At 30.9% G+C, this 18,934-nt stretch overlaps 1 protein-coding gene across 1 annotated transcript; it reads left to right on the top strand.

The window, feature by feature from the left end:
- The first annotated feature begins 434 nt into the window (after positions 1-434).
- On the top strand, positions 435-18,928 carry LOC117172078. Its single transcript, XM_033359834.1, has 5 exons — positions 435-730; positions 7,570-7,708; positions 16,545-16,776; positions 16,863-17,261; positions 17,351-18,928. The coding sequence occupies exons 1-5, from the start codon at positions 700-702 to the stop codon at positions 18,587-18,589; spliced, it is 2,040 nt and encodes a 679-aa protein (XP_033215725.1). The 5' UTR covers positions 435-699; the 3' UTR covers positions 18,590-18,928.
- Positions 18,929-18,934: the final 6 nt, after the last annotated feature.

Consider the following 18,934-nt stretch of genomic DNA (forward strand, 5'->3'; position numbering starts at 1 on the left):
CAAAGATTTATATCTTCATCAGTGATATTACAGCTATTTTTTACGCCTAGACAAGACAAGACCTTCTGCATGAGATTAATGCCTTAACGATTAACATATTTCTACTTTTCAGGAAATATTTAGGCCCTGGAATGCATTTCCGTCAAATAGACATTTGACTCCAGATTCTGAAAGTTAAATGTCTTTCGATAGGAGAAGAATTCTAGTGTCCAACTGAGCTTGACATCGTGGTATTCTGAAAAACACGTGCACCCAGGCTAAAAACCCGAACTAAAAGCTAAAACGGCTACCCTCGCAGCGGGATTCGAGCGTCATTTCAGCATCCGAAGGCCCCTCCGCCCCTCGGAAAGAAAAACTTTTTGGGTCCTACACCGCAGCATCCTATCCTAGCCTAGACGTAGACGTAGAAATACACAGGGCCAATGGGCCATCTGAGAGTGGGGATGAGTCTATTGAGACTTAGGGACCAGGGGCAGTACCCAAGAGCCAAGAGGCACTTATTCACTAAGACCCGGTCGATCTCGCAAGAAGTGTTTTAGTCACTAGTGAACATGTGCGTTCTGACCGCGCGGTTCTTTCTCGATTTTCCTCCTACGTTAAACTAACAGATATGTGTGTTATGAACAAATAAAGCAACAATTTTCGCGACAGTTTACATGGATTAAGTGGTTTCATACAGGAAGAATTGAAAAAGCGAAAATGGCTCTGTTCCTAGCCCTTTTGTTTATTGGTGAGTTTTCCCAACATTCATTACTTATTAAATATTTATTCCGAAATAAAAATTATTATTTTGTATTGAAAAGTTCTTTGAAATCCCTTTAAAGTGGATTCATTTTTGTTGAGATATCACACTTTGATTTTGTGGTAAAATAACTTTATGTGTTATAAAAATAAATATGTAAACAATCTAAAATGTAAAATGAAGTTGTAAGTTTAGATTGATAATTATTGTTTTTTTTTTCTGGGCATTTATTTTTTTTACAATAGATCTCAAATTCAGGATGCTAGAAGCGGATGTTATTCTTTATTAGTGAAAGAAGCCGAAGCAGTATTATCTATTTTATCGTATACGCGATGTGAACGCATTTAGATAATTTTTTACCCTCTACTACTTTCTCATGATTCTATATATGTCTACTACAGACTTGTTGCGTTGATTCGTTTATATTTATGAGCTTAAAATTGCAAAATTCATTAAAGGGATTTCAAACACAGGATAACTCGTTGTAATTTTCATAACATTGATATTGCTCTCAGTTAGTTAAAATCAGATAGGCATAATATGTATATGCAATTCAAGAGAATTCTGAAAAGTTATTGATTTAATCTAAAAGTACTGGAATTTAGGCCCAACACGACTTTTTCGGTACGGACAGCGGGAACTGGAAAAGGGACTATTTTCCCCGGAATTTCGGTACAAATAACCAGATTTTTTCGGTACAAACATAGACATTGCCTTATTTAATTTATCTGATTTTACTCAAATTGTTATACAAACCCCTCAAATTTGGCATGAAGGTTCCTTTTGGCATCATAAATCTTTTTAAGTCGTTTCAAATATTTGTCAAGAATTTTTTTAAATCGTGTAACAGTTTTTATGAAATGCTGTATTTGTTTATTAAGGTGGTTGTGTCAAAAATCGGACATCTAAAAAAATTCTCCATCATTTTAAAAATTGCAATTATATTATCATTCTTGTCTTATGAAAGAAAAAACATTATTTTGTACGAAGAAAGTGTAAAACTTATGAAAAATAATTATTTTAACTATATTTAAAAGCCTATTTATCAACTTGACGATTTCCAATGGTTAAAATAAGTAAGAAATCATCAAATATAATTATTTATTTCAAAAATATTTTCTCTAAAATAAATTATTTGAGCGATTTCAGCCATAAAAAATGTACTTTCAAAACTTGAAACAGTGGAATTTTAGTGAATTTTTTCCCCCAAAAAATAAGCCTTGATTTTCTAAAATTGTACCAATTTTCAAAAATCGATAAAAAGTCATAGTAAGGAAAAATTCAATTGCAAAGAACATTTTTAAAATAATTTTTTTTTGTGATGAGCATTTTTCCTATAAAAATATTTTTTATTTGAATTGAAATCATCAGTAAAGGGCCGTAGCTTAATTACGTATCAGTTCAAGAGGGGGGAGGGTCCAGACACTCTGTGTAAATTTGTTTCGGTTTGATTGTTAAGGGGGGGGGGGGGGGGGGGGGGGTTGGCCTGAAGAGGACCCATAATCCGTGATGTAATTCATGTACGGTTTCTAATATTATCTTGATTATTAAAAAAGGGATAATTAAGGTATAATTAAATAAATTAACAAATATCCTAATTAAAAATAAATAATTTGAAAAAAAATTAAGCGTCTTTTTTGTTAGGTCTGACCAAATGTTTGGCACTCAGTTATAGAAGTTTGCTGCTGACAAACGCATTAGAAAATTTCATACTAAGTTTCAAAAATTTATTTATTTAATTTAATAAGTCTTATTCTTAATATTTTTGCTTGAAAAGAAAATTAATTTATCCAATGGCATTTTCAATATTGTGTTTTTTATCAATTTTCATTAAAAATATTTGTATTATATTTTATGAGTACATTTTCTTTCACGAAAAAAATTTCCAACGCAGTTCATGAAACTTTAGAACTTCAAAACGAGCCCATGGAAACTGATAACGGTTTGTAAGACCGGCACACATCAAAGATGCCGACCGCTTCAAAAGACTTGATCAATTTCCTGCTCACCGCAACATTTTAAATGAGCGTTTCACCACTGACTATATTTTCAGTCAAGTTCCTCTGAAGTAAACTGTTCAATTACACGCTTCTTTTTTTATAAATTTGAAACAACTAAATCTACTATCGTCGAAAGTTGTCGGTACGATTAGCGCGGTAACTATTAAAAATTACTGCCGTCTTTGAACCACGATAACTCGTTCAAAGCAAGAGAAATAGATTTGAAAAAATAGCTGGAAAGCTTATAAAATTCAGCGTGTTATGGACACTTTATTTTTGACTTTTTCAAGGTCAAAAAGATCATGTGAAAAGTTGTAACAAAAATCGAAAATGTCGGCCAACAGCTGTATCGCCGCCTCAAATTCGATACAGACACGCCTTGACATTTTTAGTAATTTCTTGGGAACCCTTGAGGCTTTTTGAGTTTTATTAGCTTAAATTAAAGATAATATTTTAAAGATTAAGTCCTGTAAATTTCAGATTTTTTAGAGAATTTTCCTAATTCACAGCACGAGTTGAAGTTAAAAAACAAATTCCGAGAAATTTTCGGCGATCACCGCTGTCGCGGCCGACAGCTGTATCGCCGCCTCAAATTTGTCACAGACACGCTTGAAAGTTTTTAGTCATTTCTTGGGAACTATAGAAGATTTTTGAAAATTTAATTGCTTAAATTAAAGGCAATACTTAAAAGATTATGTTCTCTCAATTTCTGTTTTGTTTTGCATACATTATCTAGGTGATGTATAGTTTTATTTTAGACAAAATTATGGTACTTTAAAGTCAGCAGTAATTTTTATTAGCAGTACCGATAATTTTTGACGGTAATGTAAATGATTCAATTGTCTTAAATTCTCTTAAAAACCTTAGATAAATTGTCAATCAAATCATGATTCGAGAACGAAATCTCAGTAAGATGCATAACTGCACGTGTACTTTTTGTCGCCTTCGACTGCAGATTCATTTAGAATACAAATAGAAACAATTGCAATAAGAGGAAAAGTGTAAATAAGAGTGGTAAATAAAACGTACAAAGTCGAATGACAAGCAGTCGTGGGAATAGAATACTGATTGAGACGGGGGTGAATTCATCTGCTTTCTGCTTTATTTTTTTTTATTTTCTTAATTTCTCAGGCGTGTTTTCCTTCTATTTTTTCTCACTTCCACCCCTCGTCTCGCATGATTTAAGGACATAAGCTTATGTTCAGTTTAGATTTTAGGGCTTTGAGGCAAGAAGGCAACCTTCTGTAATTCTAGAAATGAGAAGCAAAAGTCATCAATCCTGGACCATTCGTGTTTAATGTTCACACACACTGACAAGTATAGTCGCACACATGTAGATAGAGACATATAGGGATACATTTGGAGTAGACTTGGGTCTGGACTCTCGAGAGGTTTTCGTTGGAAATTCCCGAAGTCACTTGAACGCCATATGCTCTGTGATACTCCCACAATGCTCTTACCATACATGCGGGACGAATGGAAGCACTGCCTCCGCATTTCAAGTCATCTGTCCCCTGATTTTTCAGAGGTCTCAATCTCGTATTTAAATATATGGATATTCTCAATCCCTCTTTCTATCCCAATTGTTATAAATTTTAGTTAATTTATATTTAACTGCACGATTAATGTTAACGATCGAGTTTTAAAATTTTAATTAATTAAAATTCATTCTTTAAAGATTATTTCAAACAAATATTTCTTTGATGAATAAGAAAAAAATCTGCCTCAGTCCGGATTTGAACCTGGAACCTCACTATACATGAGTAGAGCGTTAATCAATTAACGCCATCGAGGCATCAGCAGATCTGTTCTTTTTCTTGAAAGCTGTTTTTACAGGGAAATAATATACATATTGAACCATTGTGACAAATGTACTCTTTTGGGTGAACGTGAGTTTACCCTAAATAATTTCTGATTCAGTGGAGCAATACAAAAACAGTATTCCTCTGTATAAGTAGCTTTAAATAACAAGAAGTCAATACCAGATTTGCTGAGGCCTCGGTGGTATAATTGGTTAACGCACCACTCATGTATAGCTGCGTTACTGGTTCAAATCCGGGCTAAGGCTATCGAATTTTAAGCTAAATTAGCAGCTATATCATTCCAAACTACAGCGAAAGCTGATGAATTCAAGATCATACAGAAATAAAAAATTTTAATGAAATGTTAAAATGTATAATAATATAACATTTGTTAATTTGTTGTTACGTTAATGTTAAAGTTACATATTATTACTATACAAGTGAAGTCATATCTTGTACATAAAATTCCAAAAATAATATTTGAATAAAAATTAAGTGAACATTAAAAAATTTTCTTCACTTTCTTTTTTTTTAAATCTTCTTCTTCAATTTCAACAAATTCTTGTTTAAAGAAAAGTGATATTTTATCACTTTCATGTTTTGTTAGAATTTAATACTAAAAATGGTAAATTACTATAATTTTCGTACCGATACGGTAATTTGCTTAAATTCTCAAAATGTAATGTTTTTGACCCCATTGCGGCACCATAGGAGCATTTTTTATTTATTTAAATCATTTATTTTTATTTAAAATAAAACGTAGAAAATTTTCAGCACTAACCATGTTTGATTTTCAAAAATTATTTCCGACCCATCTTATATGTAACCAGAAAGTTAAAAGATATGTTAAAAAAAAGTCAATTTTCTATTTTAACAGTCGGCTTTAAAAAGGACTACTGAAAAATCCCGAAAAATAACATTCCCAGCACTGTAAAATACCTGAATTTGAAAATTCCCGAATAATAAAATTCACGAACCTTAAAATTCCTGAATAATAAAATACTTGAATTAGAACATTCCCAAACCGTTTAAAATATCATCGAATTGGAAAATTCGCGAATAAAAAAATTCCCGACAGCTTACATTTATAATATTACCGACTTTGAAAACTCCCGAAAAGAAATTGCCGCATTATAAAATATCCGAACTAGAAAACTCCCGAATTATATAATTTCTATATATAAACAATTACATTTTTTATGAATAAAACAATTACTAATTGTTTTTATTCGGGGATTTTCTAATTCTCATATTTTATTACTAGGCAATTTTCTGTCGGGAATATTCATTTTGTTAATATTATAAACTGTTTTGGGAATATTATCATTCGAGAATTTTATTTTTCGAGATTTTTAAGACGTCCCTTTAAAAAATCTATTCTACATTCGAGGAACTTGTACTGCTAAAAATCTACTAGAAAAAAATAGCTAAATCTAAAAAAAGCAGATAGCAAGTTTTTAAAATATGTTTGTATTTGTTGAAATTATTATTTTGTTTCTAGTGTACTTTTCTCAATAAAAAGTCTTTTAATGTAGAAATTTGATTTAAAAAATTGCTTACCACTTTTTTTCTGAGTTTCCTTTTATTATTCAAACGTTCTCAGATGTTATGAATATCGTTTGCTACAGTTGAAAAGAGATCATTACAAAAATACGGCTTTAAACAAATGTACTTAGTTGACATTTATGATTCCCCAGATTTATACATGTTTTCTAATGTATTTTTACCAAGAGAAAAACGTCAAATACATGAAACTCTCGCTTTCATTCACCCCGCTCTCAGCCTTTATTAAACTGCTGGCTCAAACAGTTTCTCAGGGGAGTAGGGCGAGGGCGGACGCGACATTATATATATTCCAATTGGAAACGAGTCAGGCGGTCCTCACTGTTTATGTTTCTGTCCCCCCGAAATCAGTCCAAGGCCATTTGAAGGCTACCCCCGACACTTGACTGAAAGCGAGGGTTTGGTGTACTTGAACAAATTGTTGCGTTGCTCCTGCAGACTGTAGAATTTTTAAATATAGTTTTTACAGCAGGGGTCCAATAAACATAAAATACGGCGTAGATAACTTTAATTAGACAACTCTAAGAAATTGAATTTGATATAAAAAGCAGCATTTTTTAAAGTACATTTCGCCAACTATACTATATACTAATTTTATACACTAATTTTCCACATAGTAGTTCAAATTTCGATTTCTATAATTTGGGGTTTTCGTCCCATCGTAGTATTTAAAGTTAAACCCTCGTGTAGAATCGCATGAAATAATACAAATTGTTTAATATAGGGATGGTTCAACACTTTTAGGATAGTATTTGCCGTTTACAAAAATCTGCACAAATTTCTTGTTTCCTTTAACCAAATGGTCAGAATAGTACATTGTAGTAAAATGATTAATCGTCCTCGAGAGAGCGACATGACGAATTGAAACTCTTTTCTGTTTTTGTACAGACAGAAATTTAGGGGTAGTTCAAAAGTTGTAGGATGGTACTTGCCATTTGCAAAAATCCTCAAAAAATTCTTTCTTCAACAGAATGGTCAGAACAGAAAATTGCAGTGAAATGATTAATCGTCATCGAGAGAGTGACATGACGGATTCGAACTCTTTTTTTTTTGTTTTTGGGCAGACAAATCTGAGGTTGTCACCTGGGACATATGGACCCAATTCCTCTATTGACTATTCCTATTGGGAACCAAGAGTCATAAGTACCAAAATAATCCAGTATATGTAGATGTAAGGATTCTAGAATAGAGGGAGGTAGTGGAGGGCATCTTTCTGAATCTGTCAGGTCCTAAATCAGTCAGTAACCCAGCGGGAGGGCCCAAAATCCTACCTGCCCGGAATATCATCCTTCTAGCTATACTAGGCCTAGGTCCTAGGGTCAGACCCCATGAGGTAACTTGCATGGGGAATTCGGTTCGACGAATACGACACAAAAATATTTATCCCCGCGTATCGCGCATATCGCTATGACGGTGCACCATGTTTTGGACATGAGTTTCAAAATTTCTCCTTTGTTTCCAGGCTCGTGTCACGGGATTGTTTGGGGACCAGCCGGAGGAGATAAGTGTACAACTGCTCTGAAGAATACTTTTTATGAAGATAGAGCCAGTATTGTGGACGAAACAGCACTGAGACTCAATTCCACCTGGTTATCACAAGAGTAAGTTTCGAAATTTATGTTTATTTAGGGACCTATTTAAAAAAAAATTGTACAGGCGTAATAATTCAACAGATTTCACAGCTTAAAATGGCAACTCTCAAAACAGGGGAACTCTAGGGAGTCTAGGGTGTTTTTTTCACGAAAAAATTTTCAATTAAGCATTTTCAATAAAGCAATTGAATTTTCAATTAAAAATGATTAATTATTTACTAAAAGCGATACATTTCGAAGCTAGAAGAATTTGCCTTTTAAACCAGAAGAGTTGAATTTTCCTCGAAATTGTTGCATTTTCAACAAACAAACTAATAATTTTCGACCCGTTGAATTTTTAACCAAGAAAAATTAATTATCAATCAAGAACTTCTCCAACAAAAAAGATTAATTTTCAATCAACACTCAGAAGAATGTTTGTTCGAATCAAACAAATTCGAATCAAATAAATAAAATTTATTTGAATCAAACACACTATTGTTAAACTTATACAAATTTTATTTGACTCAGACAAATTCTGTCCTTGATATAGGGGCAAACATATATTTGTTTTATTTAAACAAACCTTTTTCTGAGTAAAGAAGGACGAATTTTCTATTCAAAAAGACGAATTATTGCTTAATGGTAAGGCTAAGCTTTAGAATGCAATTGAATTTTCAATTTAAAAAATTGATTAAAAACAAAAAATTAAATTTTGGACCAAAAAAGATGATTTATGAATAAAACAATTTTCAACTATATAGTTAAATTTTCGACTAAGCTGATGAATCTTTAGCGACAAAAAATTAACTTTCAGCCAAGTAACTCGACTTCGAACCGAAAATGATAAAACTGCTAGCAAAAGAGATGAGTTTTCAACCGAGGAAGATTTTTAATTTGAGAGGGAAGAAAATGTCATCGAAATTGTTCATTTTCAATCAAATATAGGATTAATTTTCAACAAAATAGTTACATTTTTAATAAATGAATCAAATGTCCTACAAAATAGTTGAATTTTCGACTAAACTGATGAGTTTTCAATTATAATAAAAAAAATGTTGTAAGAAAAAACACGAAATTTCAACCAAGAAAAATTTAATATTTAAGAGAGAAAAATTTTTAACCAAATTGTTGAAATTTTAAAGCAGAAAGTCGAATTTCCTACAAATATGGTATTTTCTACACAAAAATATAAATTTTCAAAAAAAAGTTAAATTTCAACTAAATAGTTGAATGTTCTACCCGACAATATTAATATTCAACAAAAAAATGCATTTTTAACCAAATGTTTGAAATTCAAACTAAAACCGATCAATTTTCAAAAAAAAATGTAATAGTTAAATTTGCAGTTCGAAAAATTTATTTTCGACCAAAAAGAAAACAAATTTTCAACAAAAGAATTAATTTTTGGAACGAAAAGCAATTTTAAACTAATAAAATCCATTTTTAACAAAGTAGTTCAACCTTCAACTATGCAGTTGAATTTTGAATCAAGATGATTAATCACCTATAAAAAAAAGACAAATTTTGCTAAAAAAAGAAGTACATTTGAACGAAATAGTTTAATTTTCAATTAACAATAAAAGTGGTCAGTTTTCAACAAAGAATGGAACAGTTAAAATTTCAGTTGAAACATTATTCTAAACAAATTCGAATAAAAACAAAACGAATTTTTAATAATTCAACCAATAAAATCAATATTTGACAAAGTAATTAAACTATAAAATATAATTTTTTAACCAAAAATGAAATATTTAGGTAAATTTCAACCAAACAAAATGGATTTTTAACAAAAAAGTTCAACTTTAACGAAAAAATCAAATATTCCAATAAAGTGAAGGTTTGACAGTGAAGTTTAATATTCAACGAAGTAGTTACAGTTAGATGAATTTTCAATAAAAAAATCACTAATTTTTATCTTTTCAAGCAATTTCAAATATAACCGCTATTCACATTTATATTTTCCATGTGTGATTTCATATTCTGCATTGACCCCTCCCCTCTACGTCACAAATCGTCACAAAACCGGTTACCCTCTTTCAAAAGAAGATATTTTATTGATTCAAATGTATACCATAGAATTTATAGCATCACTATTGGGTTCAATAGTGATGCTATAAATTCTTTCGTGTATACATTAGAATCAATAAAATATCCGCTTTTGATCGAGGTTATTATTGATTCGAAAGTATGTTTTATTGAGAATGTAGAATTTGTTCTCATTAATATTAGCACATTTTATTTACTCGGGATCACAAAAATGCTCTGCTTTATAAATTTTCGTAATAAATATTAAAATAAAAAAAAATCGAAAATGGTCCAAATGTAAACAAGGGTAGTGGCTTTATCTGTGATCGCAAAAGTGAAAGAGAAGCGCCACTTCTTTTCTTCCCTCTTCATCTTTATGTCACTTATATTTTATCTTTTCTGGGCATCAAAGAGGCAAAGAATTTTATCATAGGATCTAAAGATACCTATCTTCTGCATTTTTAGTCTAGGCTTTACCATCCTGGTTTATCTTGAAACACGAAAGTTTTCTTTTAAAATAGATAGTCTTGAATAGTAACGTTTTATTTTTAACTTCTGATGAGTGCTCGCATCACCAATAACACAACTGAACACCAATTGCAGGCCCCTTTTCTCGTTTTTTCCCTGAATTGTGTCCTGAATTAATAGAAAGCCATAAGTAAATCGATCTATTTTTGGTTAAGAGTTCATTCCTTTTGACTGAAGAGTCTACTATTTTATTTTTGGTACGAATTCATCTCCTTTGGTTAAAGAACATTTTATTATTTTGTTCTGTTAAAAAAAATAAACTAAATATGGTCAAATTCATAACCAAAAAAATTTCAGTTCAATCAAAAACTAAACGGTCGAATTTTCAACCCAAAAGAGGTTTTTCAACAAAATATTTTAATGTTCGACCACACACATGGATTTTTAAACCCAGAATGTTTTTTGATTTAAGAGGGAAAAGAATGTCAACCAAATTATTGAGTTTTCAAGCAAAAACGCCGCATTCTCTATAATATACAAAAATACAGTTTTTGTTGTTGAAAGTAATTTTTTTGTTGCAAATTTAACGGTCTTCTAAAAATTTAATTGTTTTGACTCGAAAGTTCCACTTTTTGTTGATCTTTTTTTTTACATTCGACTATTTGATTGAAAACCCATTTTTCTAGATTCAAAATAAAATTATCTTTTTAAAAATTCATCTATTTTATTGACAATGTAATTATTTTTTTGTTGAAAATTTAAGCACTTGGTTGAAACTTCTTCTTTTTATATTGAAAATTAAACTATTTGAACTTATTTTTTTAGTTAAAACATAATTTTTTAAACTGAAAATGAAACTATTCTATTTTTGATTAAAAATTTGTCTCTTTTAGTTAAAAAATCATTAACTCATCATAGTCGAAAGTGGAAATTATTTTGTTAAAAATCGATTTTCTTGTTGATACATTATTTTAGTACAAACATCTTTTTTTTTCGTTGAAAAGTTAAATATTTTGTCAAAAAAGCCTATTGAATTAGAATATTAATATTCTCAATGAAAAATCGATCTTTTTGATTGAAAATTCATTTATTTATTTATCAATTCAATTATTTTCTTGAAAAATCTTTTTTTTTTGTTGAATTTTTTTTTTTATTTGAAAATGTAACTGTTCGATCTTTTATAAAAAAATTATATTTTTTAAATCAAAATTCATTTATTTAGTTTGAAACGCGTTTTGTCTTGGTTGGAAATTAAATTATTTTGTTATAGAAAATTCAACTTTTTTTTAGAAAATTCTTTTTTTTTCCTGTAGAATTTAACATTTTTTTTGGAAATTAACTCTTGAAAATTAATTATTTTAACTGAAAATTTAACAATATATTTCACTTTAGGTTAAAAATTGATATTCTTTAGTTGAAAATCCATTAATTTTATTTAAAGCCATCTTTTATGGTTGCAAATTAATTTTTTGAATATAAGATTTATCTTTTTATTTAAAATGTCATATGCTTTGTTAATGGTTTGTCTTTTTGGGGAGAAAATGCATATTTTTGATTGAAAATGTAACTATTTGGTGAAAATTCATTTTTTTAAGTTTAATTATTTTTCAGATAATTCTTTTATTTCGTTAAAAACTCGTTTTTTTTTATTTGAAAATTTATTTTTTTGTGTGTGGAAAGTTCGTCTTTTTAGATTGAAAATTTAATATTTTTATGAAGTTATTTGCCTTAATTGGAAATATAAACTATTATACGTTTCCCTGAGAATTAATTTTTTTGGGATTGTAGATTAATCTCCTCGGCTGAAAACTTCTTTTTTTGTTGTTGAAAATTAATTCTTTCAACTAAAAATGTAATTATTCAAGTTCTGGTAAAAAAATTCTCTTTTTGAGTTGGATAGCTGCGCATAAATGTATATTTGTGAATAAAAAGTGACGCTACAGCTACACCATTAGAATTAGAAAGCCTTCAGTTTCTCCCCTGAATTTAAAAAATTTGACGCCCACAGGCGTCACCCTGGCCCAACTGGTAGAAGTTCTATGAACAGAATGTGTTTTGAAATGGCAGGTCGCAAAAGTAACTCGAAGCCTGGTAAAACTGTGAGGCATTTTCCCAACCGCGACACTAAAAAGCATTTTCTAAGAAAATAAAAGGGACGAAAATTTTAAAAAGTAGGGTGAAAATCCTACCCGAGTAGGTATAGGGTCCATAGGGTCTTGGAGAGACATTCTACTTTGTGAATAACAGCCAGCATTGTCCACTGCCGCTTTTGCTGCAAGTTCTTCTCATATACCTGGACGAAACCAGGTACACAATGTCCTGCCAGCATGGATCATTTATCTCGCTCCACGCATTTCAAAGGTACAAAGCAAGCCAGCGATTTGGAGTAGCTAATAAATTGATCGACGATCGTTAACCAGCTGCCCCCTATACTGCACTATGAATTGTATTCAGACAGATTCTGTCAAATTTATGAATCCGCTTTCTCTACCATCTCTGCATCTACAACATGATTTGTGTTAAAAGCCACACTTGATCAAAGATTATAAAAAATATAATTTGATTACGCAATTAGAGAAGAAAAATCCTCCTTTTAAATGACAAAAGATGTTGAAAATATCTAACTTGAATCGCCGCATCATCGAACGGGGTATAGAAATAGGGGAATATATATATAAATATATTTCTATACGGGGTATAGAAATAGGGGAATCAATTATTGTGAAGAAAGATAATGTAGATTTTAACAAACAAAAATTAATTTTTAACGAAAATGTGTATTTACAACCAAGTATAGTCAAATTCATAACCAAAAAAATATTAAAATTCAATGAAAAACTAAAGAGTCGAATTTTCTATGCAAAAAAAGGATTGTTCGACAAAACATTTTTTTATTTTCGACCAAAAAAGATGAATTTTGAATAAATTAATTAAATTGTAAAAAAATGGTTAAATCTTTAACTAAAATTATGAGTCTTAAACAAATGACTCTTTTGAAACAAGAATTTTTAACCGAGAAAGATTTTTTATTCATGGGTGAAAAGTGCCAACCGAATAATTGAATTTTCAAGACAAAACGGTGAATTGTCTGTAATTTAAAAAAATGCACTTTTTTGTTCTTTAAAATAAACTGTTCTGTTATAAATTATAACTGTTTTCTGAAAAATGCACCGCTTTGGCTTAAGAACTCCACTCTCTGGTTGAAAATGCATTTTTGTAAACTGTAAATGAAACTATAGGTTAAAAAATTGCATCTATTTGGTGAACATTTTATTATTTTGTTGGAATTCAACTATTTTCTTAAAAGGTTATCTTTTTTGGTAGAAATGACATATTTTTGGTTGGATTTTTTTTTAGATGAAAATAAACGGTTTTATAATAACTGAAATGCAACTGTTTTTGGTGGAAGCTCAATTTTTTTTAATTAGACATGTTGTCGAACATTTGTCTCTCTCTCACTTTAAATTTTGAAAATATCAAGTCGAAATATATTGAATTTTTAACAGCATAGTTGAATTTTCAAGTAGAAAATTCAATTTCAATAAAAAGATGAATTTTCAACAACAAAAAATTAATTTTTAATCAACAGTTGTATTTACAATTAGATGTAGTCGAATTCTTAAAAAAAGTTAACACTTAACCAAAAACTGAAAGGCCGAATTTTCTATAAAAATACGATTTTTTAACAAAACATTTCTAATTGTCAACTAAAATAGACGAATTTTTAATGAATGAATTAAATTTTTTAATAAAAGTATGAATCTTCAATAGCAAAAAATTCATTTTGACCAAACAAGAATTTTCAAAAAAAAAAGATTTTTAAGTTAGAAGGGAAAAAATATCAACCAAAGTGGTAAATTTTCAAGCCAAACAGCGAATTCTGTACAAAACAGTTGGATTTTTTACCCGGAAACATGAATGTACTACAAAAAATTTAATTTTCAACCAAGAAAAAACTGATTTCAACCAGTTAGTAGAATTTTCAATCAAGAAGATTAATCTTGTATTAAAAAATACGAATTTGCATCAAAGTACACAAATTTCAAACAAAATAGTTAAATTTCCAATAAAAAAAGGTTTTTGAATTAAAATGATGAATCATCAACCAAAAAAATTTGTTTTTACCAAAGTAGTTCCAAATTCAACTAAGTAGGGGAATTTTAAAACAAAAATTTAAATTATCGATGAAAAATGTAATAAATGATGTTAAGAACCTATAGAGATTTGAATTTCAAGCCAAACTTTTCAATCAAGCAGTGAAATTTTTGGCCAAAAAACGATTAAATTTCTACAATAACGGATGGATTTTTAAACCAAAAAATTCGAATTTTTAATAGACTACTTAAATTTTTAATAAGGAATGATTTTTCGATCAATAAAGGACAACAAAATAATAAAATTGTCAACCAAAAAATTATCAAATAAAACCTGACATGTAGCAGCCCTGTACAAGTCATATTATTATTTTTTTTTTTTAATGCAAAACCTACATTTTAGAAAATGTTTTTAGACAGTAACATCGTATGTAATTAAGCAATTAGAATACGTATCTTTCCTCCAGTCAAAAGTCGTGCTCGTTTCTCGATTCACCCGCATGTGTGTTTCAGGTTATCAAACATGATAACCCAAAAGATTGTGATTTTAAATTGTAAGTTTAAAAACAGTGAGGAAAGGTTTGAAACACAGTCTGTTTCGTAACAGAATCTCATTTAAAATTAATGTAGCATTACAAACTTCATGCATGAAAAACAATATGAGTTCATCAACGAGAAAACTGAGGCGGACTAGAGAAGAACCAACCACTTTTTTTGTGCTAAATCCAATAGCTACCTTTTATTTTAGATACTTTAAACTTTAGTTTTTACTTTAAATATGGTTTTATAGAAAACATTGTATACAGCCAAAAATTCTCTTATGGTTTACTGGAATTTTCTTGAATTGTTTATAGATTTATTTAAAATTTCTTTTGAATTATATTGACTTCTCTTCAATCTAAGGGAATTTCTTTGCATTTTTTGAAATATACAGGAATTTTCTAAATTGTTCTTAATTTTCTGAAACCGATTCGAATATTTACAGGAATTTTTTTGAATTGTTTAGATTTATCTGAAATAAAATAAATTTACATGAATGTTTTTGTTCTTAATGCTCACAAATCTCCCCGAATACACTAGAATTTCCTTGAATTTCTTCGAATTCTTTTGAATCTACATGAATTTATTTGAATTTCCTTGAAAGTTACTTTCTGATATCTACAGGAATTTTCCAGAATTGTTTTTTATTCTCTGAAGTCTATTCGAACATAATTTAATTCTCTTCAATTATATTGAATTACTTTGAAACTACGGAAATTGACATGAATTATCTTGAATTCGCTCAAATCTACTCAAATGTAGTTGAATTCACTTCAATTTCTTCCAATTATTTTCAAATTTATATAGGCATATTCTTCGATTGTCTTGAACTCTCCTAAATCCACGAAAGTTTTCTTGAGTGCTCTGAAATCTACATGAGTTTCCTAGAATTATTTCTTTTGTCCCTGGAATCTACTCTAATATATTTGAATTCCCTTAAATTCCTTCAAATTATTTTGAATCTACTGAAATTTTCTTAAATTGTCTCGACTTCTCCGAAATGTACGCGACTTTTGTTGAATTCCCTTGATTTTTTTAAAAATTATTTTATATCAACATACAGGAATATACTTGAATTCTCTGAAATTTATAGGAATTTTCTTGAGTTGTTTTGAATTCTCTTAAATTTGCGGAAATGCACTTATTTTATTGTTTTAAATTCTCAGAAATCTACTCGACTTTCCTTGCATTTTTCGAAATCTAGACATTTTTTTTAATGACTTTAATTCTTTGAAATTCACTCGAATTTAGTTTCATTCGCATGAAATCCCGAGAATTGGTTTAATCTACTGAAATTCATTTAAATTGTATTGGAATTCTCTAAAATATACTTTTTTTTGGTAAATTTCTTTTAATTCCCTTAAATTCCCTTAAACTCTTTTAAATCTAAAGAAATTGACTTTAATTGTTTTTAATTAATTGAAATCTTCCAATGGTCTCTTGAACTCATTCGAATTCTTTGGAATCTACTCAAATTTAATTGAATGCATTTGAATTTCCTTGAATTCTTTGCAATTTACTCAAATAGTTTTATTGTCTCCCAATTCTTTTAAATCTACTCGAATTGACATGCATTCGTCTAAATTCGTATAAATTCTCTGAGATAGTTCATAAATTAAAGTCGGAAATAGGACATATCATTTCATGAACACACAGCAGGTCACATTTTGATTACCCGCTCGGCTTATTGAATGTCAACTGTAATTAATTCTAAAATTGTGTTTTTTTTTTTACAGATGCGAAGCTCGGGCTGGACCAGAATATTTGATACGGAAATACACATTTTATCCGAATGGGACATTTTCACTCTTGAGGTACCATTATGCAGATGAATCGTGTACCATTCCCACACACACTGTTAATGCTCATGGTGAAATAAAATTACTATCAACAGTCACAAAGGTACTGGGAGCCACAGGAACAAAGTATTTGTTGCACACAGTTCACATAGTACCTCTCAACCAACAGGTACGTAATTTAATTTTTCCCTCCGTACATATAAAACAAAACAATTAAAACCAAACAGAAAATTAAGAAAAGTTTCCATTTTATAGATTGCACATAAATTCGAACACCGACTTAACGTTTCCTGTAGTCCGCAAGCAAAGTGGCTACCCTTCACTCACCAGCTGATTTATGAAGCGCACACAAGGTTTTCAAATTTACATTGGAATGATGGTTCAAGGTTCAACAGGCTCAAAGGCCACCTACCAAAATACAACCACCGGGGGGTAGATTGTTTACAATCGCTGGGTATCGATTTTGGAGAGCTGGAACTCGTCAGGGTTCAACAGAAGCCACCCAGTGCAAATGTCTTTAATGTCTTTGGCCTTGGATCTAATGCGCAACCCGAGATCGAACTCTTCTTGGCTGGTTTACCTGCAAACAAGAAATCCCGAATGTCTCATTTTCCCAGTTCGTTACAGTCAACGGCCTTGCTTCGAAGTGACACGGTAAATTATAAACGTTATTTGTACACTTTCCAACTTGGGAATCATAAATGTTGAACAAAAACTAATTTTTTAATAATTATCTTTTTCAGGCATTGAAATGTCCAATTTGCCGTTTAGTCAGCCGGGCTACAGAAAGCAGTCCTCCCTTGCTACTTGAGGATGTTTCACTACCCGCTTTTTTGGGTGGATCATGGCTGAGTATCAGGTGTGAAAGTATCACACACGGTCTATGGGCCAGACGACAGCTTCAAATGTACTCTGGTGATAAACTTTGGAACGGTCGTTGGGATTATTATCAGGATCCACGATGTTCTTCACACATGTACTCAATCACAGCTGCTGGAAGTTACGTTCAACGAGCCGGTCGACAAAGACGACATGAAGAGATGGAGAGATACGTGGAAGAAAATCTTTTTTTGAACGAGTTGAAAAGAGGCTATACAGACGACAAAGTCTCATTGTCGAATACTGATGTCAAAAGCTACCGAGATTTTTCAAGAAAGAAAAGAGAAGCCCCAAGTGCTAGTCAGAAGAATACTGTTGCTGAGTGGATGTCTCCGCAATTGGCACGAAACATTTTCGACATATATGCTTCGAAGAAAATGAGGCATGAGGAGATGTTGCCAACTCCTGAAGAAATTAATGAAGCTCTGGGAACTTCTCTTAGCGGGGATGCAAAAACATCAATCCCGGATGAAGATGATGGTGAAAATGTATTGACTTCACCAGTAACAACCAGAAGGAAGAGAAACACCCAAGAAAAAGACTCCTATCGGCATCTGTTGGAAAATGCTCAACCTTCGATGGCTGAATCATATACAGCGATGTTGAGAGGAAATCAGCGTCATGTCGAAACAATAAAAAAACCTCTGAAACCTACAGTACCTGCAGGGACGACAGAATTGGATCTTCACGTTGCAGAAAGCTTTTTGATTCCTGGTGACTCTTTTGTTGCATCTCGATGTGGAGGTCATTTACTTGGAGTTGACGGATACAGAGAAGGAGATGTTTTGGTCTCGTGGCCCAGGTCATGTGTACCGCATTCATTGGAAGCTCCTTCAACTCTTGGATTGAGAGCCAGACTTGGCGTAAATTGGATGGGCCAGTACACTTTAAAACTTGGTCATCGAGATGATGACCTTTGGGAAGCTCCACTTCATCAGTGTGGACCAACTGATTTGCATAATCCATCACTCAGAGCCCAACTGCGAAGAAGTCTTGGAATCAAGTTTGGTCTCTATTCATCTAGCGCCAGCTTAACTCAATCCTATTGGTTAATTTCTTGTCAATTCTTCTTCTTCTTGGTCTACCGATTCACGAATTATTAAGTGGAACGAGAAAAGTTGTATATGCTTTGATTTTGAATATCAAAAACAAATGCAGACTTCAGGGTAGAGTTGTTACTATTTTGGAAATCATTGACGCTTGCGTTTCTTCTTCTATTTAACAAACTAAGGGTTGAAATGATTATGTTTATATGTACAAAGAAAATTAATCTATGGAAGTTACTGTCATTGCGCGTAAAATAATCTAGTTTTACGCAAACTATTTTATAAATTTAGGTAAATGTGTAAATTTCTGTATAGTATAGTTTTAAAAATTTAGTGCGGGTAATACTTGTTAGACAGAAAGGTTATTCCTGGGATAACATAGGATATCCTGGAATGTTTTTG

The sequence above is a fragment of the Belonocnema kinseyi genome, chromosome 4, assembly GCF_010883055.1.
Source record: "Belonocnema kinseyi isolate 2016_QV_RU_SX_M_011 chromosome 4, B_treatae_v1, whole genome shotgun sequence".
In the NCBI taxonomy this organism is placed as follows: Eukaryota; Metazoa; Arthropoda; class Insecta; order Hymenoptera; family Cynipidae; genus Belonocnema; species Belonocnema kinseyi.

Bases quoted from the DNA above. Each gene is read 5' to 3' on its own strand.
- LOC117172078 (XM_033359834.1), top strand. From the start codon at position 700: ATGGCTCTGTTCCTAGCCCTTTTGTTTATTG. The intron at 7,709-16,544 runs GTAAGTTTCGAA...TTTTTTTTACAG, and splicing joins TCCACCTGGTTATCACAAGA to ATGCGAAGCTCGGGCTGGAC. The intron at 17,262-17,350 runs GTAAATTATAAA...TATCTTTTTCAG, and splicing joins CCTTGCTTCGAAGTGACACG to GCATTGAAATGTCCAATTTG.